This window comes from Bombus vancouverensis, unplaced genomic scaffold (assembly GCF_051014615.1).
Source record: "Bombus vancouverensis nearcticus unplaced genomic scaffold, iyBomVanc1_principal scaffold0138, whole genome shotgun sequence".
Classification (NCBI taxonomy): domain Eukaryota; kingdom Metazoa; phylum Arthropoda; class Insecta; order Hymenoptera; family Apidae; genus Bombus; species Bombus vancouverensis.
In genome coordinates, this window is record NW_027469026.1 from 1 (window position 1) to 11443 (window position 11443).

The following is an 11443-nucleotide window of genomic DNA, read 5'->3' on the forward strand; positions in this document are numbered from 1 at the left end:
GGTGGATGTATCTAATGGTGTTGTAGTTGACTGTATGTTGTTCAATATTGCTATGAAACTCTTCTGATTCATTGTCACTTATACGAAGGATGGAAGTATACGAATTGGGAGAAGTCAGGTTGAGAGATGCAAGATTTATACGCTCGTTCTGTCAGTTATCCCAGTGTCTGTTACGCGATAGAAAATGAACGAACTGAATAATAAATGCATTATCGGCATGAAGATTGCTTGATGTAGGCCACCGCTTTTTTTCTATCCTTCCGATACCATTTTTCTTTTCTTTTTTTTTTTTTTGCGAAACACTTTGCTAGTCGTGAGAAGCAGCAATTCCCTTCTGCGAATCAATTACGGTTCACGAGAAATTGTATTATAGCCTGGAACGTATTCAAATTATCTTCAATTATTCTCGGCTGTTTCCATTTCCATTCGTCTCTTACGTAAGTACTCGTTTGATGTACGTACATAGTGAGACAATAATCGTTAACACCTTTAATGTCTTCAGTATTATAGAATAAGACGCGAAAATACGTTGAAACCTGACTTTTAGATTCGCGAGACTCTATAAGGCTTCGAAAGTCTCTTGTTTCAGGCCGAATAAAAAATTGTAGATGAAGAATTACATTGCGAGGTCTGTTAAGGAAAATTTTAAATCGTATCGTTGTAATAGGATTATTTCAGCGAGGGAAATTACGTGTTGCGTGCGAAGCCACGAGCTTTCTTTCAGGCTAATATACATAATTGTCCTATCGAACTTTCCATCTAAACCGTTGCGCTCACACGTGGATTTTGCATTTCAATTTTCTTACTTACAGTCCAGTCCAGTGAGACCAAGTTAAATTTTTCAGCCCTCCGAGGTAGAATATGTTTTATAGAGAGACGTACAACGCCATGAAGGGGAGACAGATCAATAAATTGGGTTATCTTTAAATCACGGACAATCATTTCATCGACGCGGTTTCACCGACACCGAGTCCCCCGGCAACGTCTGTCGAAGCTTATTTACCGATACACTGAAATCAACCACAATCATTTTACCGACCTCTTCCTTTGCTGACAGTTATTATACTCGCTGTCATATGTTATCGTTGATTATACATCTTTATTTACAAATTCGTTCCTGTGTATAACGAAACAAAGGAAGAAACGAAAATGATACGTTTCATGACGCATTGTTAAATTATTAATTAACGAGAGTTACATATCTACATGAATGCTTTGAAACGTCAGTTATAATTCATGAAAATGGAAACAAGCCATTTTACTATACATAAATAGAATTATAAAGACATGTTACGTACTAATGCTTTTACGAAATATATTTCTGTATACGTTTGACGTTTCTGTATTATTCCTTAAGTGCTTTCTGCTCTTGTGTTTAGCTCGTCGGAAGTAAAAATACGTTAAGCGAATCAGCTAATCTATTCGAGCGTTTCAATGGCTCAGTCTTCTCTTATGCAACTACCAAAAGAGAAGATAAGTCATTGGTTATACAACATTTCATAACGTCCAAAGTAACGGGGCACTAATTAGTTGAAACTTTAAGACAGACCAGATATCAGTCATCGTCCGTAAATACATTTATTACGATCGTTTAAAGTTTAAAGAAACACCGTTATAAAGTCGTAATACGAGACAAAGCGAAGAGAAAGTAAACTGTTGGATATATGACAAAATAATTCTATTTTAAATAAGAGACTGGTCAGCGTGGTTATTTTGTTTACAAAATCAAACGAATTTAATGAATGTAATGGTAAGGAAGTAACTATAAGTGGCTGTTAAACTATTTTTATGCTTGAAAAGTAATTCGCAAAGTAATGTAAAGCAGTACTACTGAGTTGTACATAACCTCTTTCAGAATTTGTCCTTAACCTCTTGCTTCATAACTTCCTTAATTATACTCTTCAAACTTATGGACTACTTCGATGTTGTTACGAACAGAAACTGATAAAATATTAATCTTAAATATAGATTGAAATGAAAGCTTGTCACGTAAATATATATATGTACTAGTTACTCAAACTATGGATCACATAACCTATACAAAAAAAAAAAAAAAAAAAAAAAGAAAAAGAAAAAAATTATTGTACACTATAAAGCAAGAGGTTAAATCTTTAATCTGTTAAGAATTAAATTTTTTATTGTAACTACGAAAATTATAAAAGTACCAAGCGAAGCAAGTACGGAATATAGGGATATAGGAAGCGATGGGGAACAGCAAGTAACTCCAACATCGAAATACTACAACGATGCCAATCGAAAACGCTAAGAGCCTTAATAGACGCACCTTGGTATGTTACCAACGAAACCATCCATCGCGGCCTCAAGATACCTACAGTCAAAGAGGAAATAGCAAAATATAGCGACAGATATAGCAAAAGAGTCAAGAAACACCGAAACCCCCTAATCACTGGACTACTCGATACGACGGACCAGATTCGCAGGCTGAAGAGGCACTACCCGCTAGACCTAAACGTTAGATTCATTTAATTATCCAAATTAAGCATATGCACTTACTTATAATACTTATAAATTATACCTATCTATAATAAGTATTAACTTATTGTAAATAAACAGCCATGTCACTGCGCCACGCCAGAAAAATTACTGAAAATTCTCAACGCGAGAATTGATTGTAATTCCAACAAATAAATAAAAAAAAAAAAAAGCTGTTGCTGTCCCCAAGCGCCAAAATACGTTCTGACTACTATTTTATGTATCTCACAGAAGTATGTCTTCATTCATCATCTCCCATGCCATCCACCAACGTGTTCTTAACATGTTATCTCCTAGTAAAATATTGATGTTGAGTCAGATATCCAACTGAATAATATTTTCGGTGTCTACTACAAGACATTTAAAACCAAGGCTCGTACACACGTGTGCTTATACGTCAGATGTAGTACTTAACACGAAACCTGCTTATATTAATATTAAATTTATGCATAGTAGGATGTTCGACCTTTGTAAAAATGAAATTATAATACATACAGTTTCACCGTGGAAAAGTGAATCTTTCTAGCATGTCCACGCAAATGCAGGGGAGGGGAGGACTGTGCATTTTTCACACAAATGTACAACTGTAGGGAAATAATTATCTCTGATTTTTCGGATGTTATGAATCGACAATATCGCATAACGGAATGCTGTGTTCTACGTATTCTATTTTTGTTACGAAAGTGGTACAAACGAAGTCCACATAAGAATAGTACAACAAAATCGGTTGAGGTTAGGTTATCGTGCAGATATCGCGGCTTTTGCATTGGAAATCACGCAACTGCCAGTCTCGTCGTTCCTTGTAAACGAAAGAAAGGTATTGTAATCGGTCGGAATTAACATAAAACTCGTCGCATGCGACCATATGGCCTGAATGTTGAATAAACGAGAGTAGAGCGCGAGCTATGTGATTCTAACCGTTTAGGCGGAAACTAATGATTGTAACCAGAGCCGAGATATATGCCAATATTACTTTGCTCGTGTAACGTCAATTCATATCAGAGACCAGGCCACACACCACGGACAGGATGGCACCCAGATGTCTGCATATCCTTGGCGCGCACCCTCAATAGTCTTAAGTGCCCACCAGGGGCCTTGGCATTTTTATAGTTAAGGTCCTTCGGACCAAGCGAGTATTTCCTGTCTTAAATTTCCCTTTACGTTTATTGTCTACCACGTGTTAGCTTAGAAAGTTGGTTTTCTCCACATCTGGTATGTTCCGTTGGCAACTTTCTCGCGAGGGCGGCTAAAACCCTTCCTGGTCTACCAACCGTCCTATTATCCAATCGGAGATGGTGTCTACTGCCCTCACTTCCTTAACCAAAATTGTCATCAACAAATCCGATAGTCCCGTGTCCTTAGACACACCTACCCCTAGCTTTCCTCAGACACAGTATCGTCAGTAAAACTTCACTTATTCTGTATCCTTAGAATAGTCAACATATCTATGTCGGTCTCTACTCTTATAAGTCGCGTACTTAATGTATTGTTGTAACTAAGTCTTACATAACGTGGTTGGAGTGAATTGTGATTTATGTTAACTCAGTGCGTGTTACATTGTGATTGCTGAATTCATAATAAAGGTTGATTAAAACCAAGTTAATAGTTGTGTTACGACTCAACTATATTTTATTTTCACCAACCAACCCAAAAATTACGTGACACTCGACAAAGCGTATAAGATGAGGAGAGAATCGCGATAAGGTAGAACAAGAGACAGATATTCTCTACGTAAAGCAAGTCTGTCAACTAGATTGAAATCCTATAGCTATAACTACAGTGAATCCATATTCTGGCGAATTGTCTTTTCACAAATGAAGCTTCTGAAGAACGGAATTGATACAATAACTACTGTTCATTCATAACTACTGTTGTAAGAATCTATATATTTGTCTATCTATATCTATATATATCGATCTATATATATTTGTCAGAATGTCATTTTATCAAAAAACCCATCCTCTGTAATCATAGTTTAACGAAGCATAATTAATAGAAGAGGTAGAGCGTTAAGTGGAGATGATTTAATCACAGTTAAGTAGATAAATCTCTATATTAGTCTCTTTAATTAAAATGTCCTACGTTTTATTTGCGTCATTTTTTTTCTTCATCCAATTTAAAATGTTTAAATAACAATAGCCTATACAATATAATTTTATGTAAAAAAATTGATTATACCATGTTTATTACAGATATTTAACATTTTTGTGTACATACAAAATTTAAATTATACCTCGCTTGAGAACAAAAATTCTATTTGTTTTCCTAACATGTACTAATAATTATTGAGCAAACTAGAAAAAGCTGGAGGAGATTACTTAGGAAGATTACTTAGCATCTTATATTCCTGGCAAGAGAAAATGAAAAATTCGTTTCTTCTCTTTGCTTCCCTGTTCCTTCTTTCCTCCTTTTTCCCTTTTTACATCGCTTTGTTTTACATCGCAATTTACATTTATTTGTAAAGTTTGAATCTCCTCGATATTGAAGATGTTGAAGCTGCAAGTATGTATTTCATTTTAATCCATTCGAGACCGAGACTTAATTGTAAGACGATACCTAGGTGTCGGTACGATCTGAATGTTTAGTTAGAATGATTCTGTGTTTTACTCTCTCCGGGGTATCCTTTTCATACTTTGATTTTAAATCGATGACAATCTTAAATAGTATACCTCATATTTTTAAAATATAAAATTATATACTATGTTATTCTATAATGTATTATGTACAGTCATATATATATATGTCGGGTTAACATTAGGATTTAAGGCGCGTAACGATTCTTCGTTTGAATTAGCCATTGTTTTACAAAACAGAGAATATATTTACACGAATAAACAAGGTTTTACAAATATTATGAATAATGAATTTTGTAAATGATATGATTGATTAACAAATGATAAATTAAATTATTAATTAGATTAAAGAATAATAAGTTTTATCGAACAATAAAAGAAACGAATAATATATCTTACGATTTACTAATTTTAACGAATAATGAAAATTAACGATTGATAAATTTACAAATATTGAATTTAATTTACGCTATAAACAATGATCCGGGGTTCAAACGAATACACGGTCAACGGGAAAACTTTAAACAATTTTATAACACAAAAATACGTTTGCTGAATCACACGGAAAAATTACTCGATGTATCACTTTCCAAGGCGACCACACGAATGCCTCTCTGATTAAAATCTTTTTCGTAATACGACTGCATTTGTTTGTTATATTCTCGCTGGAAACATCGAGAAGGTTCCAATCGTTGTTGCTAGGCAATATCTGTCAAAAGTTTGTTATATACTCCTTGGTAACATCGAGAAAGATCCAAACGCCGATACTAGGCAATTTCTGTCTTCATCAAGCAAAACGTTTATCCCGTGACCGTGGCTACGTTCAGCGACCAGTTGTCACCTCGAACCCACTTTCGCTTTTCACAAATGTCAAACAATTACAGATGACAATTACTTAATTACAGTTATGATAAAATCTAGACCAAAGCACTAAAAGGCCTCCTCAAAATTGCATAGGGAAGGATCCGGTTTTTCATTTCATCTCCGACATATATATATATATATATATATATATATATATATATATAATAATTCTATATTGAAAAAAATATGAAATTAACATGATATATACATTACTACATAAGTTATATATAAAATATGTATATTATACCCTTGCCTACTGACTGGTATGAATTTCTTTCGGTCTCGAATGCGTTAAAAGAGAGCGCAAAGAAGTCGAAATTACTTATTGTAATTAGTAAAACGACCTGAGAGGCAGACAGATACAAGAAAGAAGGAATATTATATTAGCTGCATTATCATGTTTTTGCTCTCTTTAAGTCTTTCATCGAGACAGACAATCTACAGGTATTAATCGACCAATTTCTCCAAGCCGATAACTTCGAATTGATGTTTATATATAAGAAGTGTTATGTGTTAATCTGTCTAAATGTTTAAAAGGTGTTATAAATTAAATGTTGTTAAACGATACGTAAGTGCCTTTTGATCGTAAATTTTACTATCGAGGGGTCTTTTATGTATGCGTAATCATTGTGAATTATAACAATTTATGTGATCGATATTAAAGGTGTTTAAAAGCATGTATTTTTTTCTATATTATTATTCTCCTATATTATTATCCTATATTATTATAGCATTCCTATATTATTATAATATCCAATTACATGTTGATACACAAGATATACAGATTATTATTTATAACGTTTTGGTTTTCTTAATTGAGTCATTCATGTAGTACAAATGATAAGAAATTAGTAATAATTCACAGAAAAAGGATATCGTAGTAGAAATATTATAAAAAAACATTTTCTGTTTTAGTGTAGAGTTACTCCTTCTTACAGACAGTGTCGTACAAATCTGTACGTCTCTGAGAAAATGTAGGTATCTGAGCCCTTACTTCCTCAACAACTTTTAGATCTGATAGAAAAAAGAAACATACGAAGTAATAAGTAATGCTTACTAATAAATTCAACAAATACAGAGGAAGATGGCTAAATCGATAAATTAACGAGACTAAAAATTAATTACATCATGGATCTCTCGCTTTTAATTTTAAGCTGTAAATTACCGATATCGGTGACTGCCATATTCTCTTGAGTTTCCAAATCGTAAAGAATCTTTCCCCAGGGATTGGTCAACTGTGTATGTCCCCATGCGACGTAACTTGCTTAAGGAACACGAGCCGGTGATATGCAGGCAACGTATAATTGATTATCATTCGCTCTGAAACGCTGAAGTAATGACCAGTGCAGTGGTCCAGTGGTCATATTGAATGCCGCTGGATATATCAGCATTTGGCAACCTAACTCAGAGAAGCAGGAAATATGAAGCCACCGAATACCAATTAACTTCGTAGTTGCACGGTTCACATTCCATCATTTCTGAATATGCGAGGACAGTCCTCTTATTGTGCTTTTAATTCTTTTATTTGTTTCATTTTCAGCAAATATACTGGTTTTTTAAATTAAGCTTCTTTTTATACAGAGTTACAGATTATATTAATTTTATATAGAATATATTTAAGAAAGATATTTAATTTTTTGCTAGTTAAGTATTGATCGATTCAGTTACTGTACCTTTGTTCCGATAAATGCGTGCCATTTCCTCGAATCTAATATCATAGCAAATGCCAATACCTATTTTGCAGCCCTCCACATCGAACGTCGTTAGGAAGTTACCAGGACTGAGTGAATCACTCTCTCGAAAAGTAATCTTATTAGGAATGTCGATGTCGAATAGATGTACCTAATAACATAAAAATGTAGTCGCTAATTCTATTGCTGCAACTTTTGTAATTTAATATCAAAGTTACCAACTCCTAAACTTCAATTACTTTTTATTTAATAACTGACAGCGTTTTTATCACTTTCTTTTATTAAAAAATCTTATCATTTAATAATGTTTAAAAAGGAGAAAAAATAAGTATAATAATATTTTAAGTATGTGAAAAATTTATACAACAACAAACACATTACAACAAAAATGGGCGTTTCCCGTATCATAACGTATTTTATAAACCGTAAATTATAGAATTGGTTATAGTATACGTATGTACATATGTATATTCCTAAATTATTCCTAGATAGAGTCACTTTCTTCACCCCAATATTTTCAAATTCAAAGCCATAAAGGAATATATTACTTACCTTTCGGTGTTTTGCTATCAACGTTCCATCGGGACCCCAAATAGTACAGGTATTGTACAATTTATCGCCCTCTATTTCAGGCATCGTACCACCAACTACATAGATGTTGTTTTCTTTAGCTGCGTTCGATGAAGCAACGCTCGTTTCATCATCAGGAATACTCTCGGCGTATTTTGGAAAGTACTCTGCATTGCAATATTTCAATTAATGAAAAATAACTGTCTTTTGTTCCAACCATAAATTAAATTGAAATGTTTGTCAGTTTTTTATTTTTTAAATTATTAAAATAACTAAGTTTTATATTTCGACTTAATTAAATATGCAATTACTTAGCTAATAGTATATATAATAAATTGTTTCTACAGGTTCAAAATGAAAAATGAATATTTAGAAATATTTAATTACGACAATGCTATTTGTGTTAGCATCAGTGGCTTGTTACTCAACGACTTTGCTAGTACCTTTTGAAACATAAAGTTAGTTTTCAATTAACACTTATACTAGAGGCGGAATTATAAATGCAAAATAATTGATAATACTAATTTATAACTACCTAATTATTAGTATCTTAAAAAATACATTTATACAAAAATCACGATAATCATGAAAATGGGGAAATCCTATATTCCCGAATCAACTCACAATTTATTTTGTATATTAATTAGATTCCGCGCTCATCAGTACGTACTCACTGGCGACATCGAGAAAATGTATCGGCAATTCCTCGTACGACCAGAGGATCGGAAATATCAAAGGATATTATGGCGCAGCGCGAGTGGAGAAACAGAAACATATGAGCTTAACACCGTAATACTCTTATCATAGAAATAGAAGCAGTCCTCAATTCCCGCCCGCTAACTCCTATCTCCACCGATCCAAATGATCTCCTAGCCCTCACTCCCGGACATTTCCTCATTGGCGATTCATTAATGTGCTTACGTGATCGAGATTTCAGAGACATTCCATCGAACCGACTCTCCAAATGGCAGCATATCCAACAGCTTAAACAACATTTTTGGAACCGCTGGCATAAGGAGTATTTGAACGAGCTAACCAACCGCAATAAATGGAGCAAGGGTGGACACGGCATCCAAAAGGGCACAATCGTCATCCTCAGAGAGGACAACGTTCCCTCCATGCATTGGCCTCTGGGCCGAGTTATCAAGGTTCATCCAGGCGCCGATGGTGTCATCCGGACAGCTACAGTTCAGACGGCAAAGAGCATTTTGGATCGGGGCGTCAAAAGGCTTGTCCCACTGCCAATTCAACCCGATCTCGAGAAACCCGAACAACTAGCCACCGAGACGAAATAAGATGGGAACTTCAACCACACCTCCCTAGTTTGATCGGTACCCTCTCAACGGGGGGAGAATGTTACGCCATGCGGCTTACCATAGGTCATATTCTTAACTATCGATCGCGCCACTATAATGTCGCAGACGGATCGTCGCGTCTGCCCGGCAAACAAACATTGTAGTGGCAAGCGCGTGGTTCATTAAGCAGGGCGACTTCCAGAAACGTCGACTCGTGGCCCGTATTTTACCTCGCAGTAAAAGAATGTGGCGTGATCCGAACGTAGTGGGGGTCGCCTTCCAGAAGAAACGAAAAAAATCGAAAGGCGTTCAGAACTTTTCGAGAAGTCGAACCGTCAACACATGTGGTATGTCGCGCATTACTTATCAACCAAAACGCAGTTACATTTTTTTTGTTCCTTTTATATCTTTCTAGTTAATAAGTTGTTGAAATAAACATTAATTTATTTGTGTTAATTCTGTGGAATTTCATTGAACTACCCTTATTATCATAATCGAAATAAGGGGATCGATCAGTTCGTGGCGTCGATTATTTAATCGTAACGGGAACTTACAACTCTCGTTGACGTGCTATCTCGCGATCGCGTCTCTCCGCGAACGGTCGAAACAAAATGATTCACTAAAAACTGTCCTGAATTCCTAAGAATTTATTTACCGCAAAACTGACAAAGTGTTTATTTAAAAAATGAGGTTGAAGGTAGTCCTTTTCTTTCATTTCATTCATTTTCATTTTCTTTCTTAAGTATGGCTAACACAATATCTAATCAATTAAAATTTTATATTTTCACGTGAAAAGTTTCTTTAGATAATTATTATCAACATGATGACTAACTCTTACGGATTAATACGTGTCTGTAGGGCAATCCGGTGGACTTGATCGGCTTTTTACTTCGAAAGTTGAGTAATCGGTGTCGCTTTCTTACGCATCTTTGAACTGCATAAATGTTTTAAAATTGTTTGATCCAGAATGTACCACACCGGACAATCAAGAAGGCAGGTGCCTTGACTACAGAAAATGTAAACCTCTGCAAGAAATATGGCAGATACAGTACCGTACAGCCACCGATTTTTATAGACGATCAGTGTGCAGATACCAGGGCAATGTTACGATCGTTTGCTGTCCGAACGATCCAAACAAAGAGAAGAGAGAAATTTTAATAAAAACTGTGTATAAGTATAAGGCTTTGCGACCACCATACCGTGGTTTTAGCAACGTCTCTCATACCAGGGTGGTCGATGGTAAACCAGCTGAACTTGGTACGTTTTATGTCTTTCTTTCCGATTAATAATAAGCCATTTACTGCAAATAATGAACTTTAAAGGCATTAAACAGCACATCAATGTACATTTCAATTAGACTAAATAATAATGCTATGATTTTATCGGTAGTAACTTTACTTATTAACTTGAATTATTTCTTTCTTTTACTTCATGTTAGGAAGAGTATCTTTTTGCTTGAAATAAAAAATTGATATAGGAGTAATAATATGGATAGAGATCAAAAACTGTTAGGGCAGAAATTACACGTTTGAACTTTATAGTTCAGTATAGTTCAAATAGAAATTATATAGAATTATTTAATAATTTGTATTCCACTGGAATAAAAATTTAATTTCTGTCTTTATCAAATCTCTATTTCAGAGTATTTGTACGTATGTACTTATCGTCTGCTGTATGATCGAATATCGAATAGGTAATAATCGTTGTTACTCGTTATGTGAGAAAAAATTATGTATATTCACAACTATGACTATTGCATTTTAGGCGCTTGGCCATGGATCGCTGCATTAGGTTTTCGTAATCCCCGAAACCCAGACAAACCACTATGGAAGTGCGGAGGTTCCCTGATATCGGCTAGGCATGTTTTGACCGCAGCACATTGTGCACATATGGATGGAATAGAAAACATACACAATCATAATATTGCCATTCTTAGATTGGTGGAGGAGGTGCCATT

The 11443-nt window shown here is 34.8% G+C and overlaps 1 protein-coding gene and 1 pseudogene across 2 annotated transcripts; one reads left to right on the forward strand and one right to left on the reverse strand.

The window, feature by feature from the left end:
• Window positions 1-4631: 4631 nt before the first annotated feature.
• Window positions 4632-9972, reverse strand: LOC143305104 (omega-amidase NIT2-A-like). Its single transcript, XM_076627683.1, has 2 exons — window positions 8174-9972; window positions 4632-7772 (listed from the first exon to the last, which is right to left on the reverse strand). Exons 1-2 carry the CDS (start codon window positions 8255-8257, stop codon window positions 7575-7577), a joined length of 282 nt encoding a protein of 93 aa, XP_076483798.1. The 5' UTR covers window positions 8258-9972; the 3' UTR covers window positions 4632-7574.
• Window positions 9973-10187: 215 nt separating this feature from the next.
• Window positions 10188-11435, forward strand: LOC143305103 (venom serine protease Bi-VSP pseudogene; annotated as a pseudogene). Its single transcript, XR_013061785.1, has 3 exons — window positions 10188-10743; window positions 11128-11179; window positions 11251-11435. The product of XR_013061785.1 is annotated as a venom serine protease Bi-VSP pseudogene (transcript).
• Window positions 11436-11443: the final 8 nt, after the last annotated feature.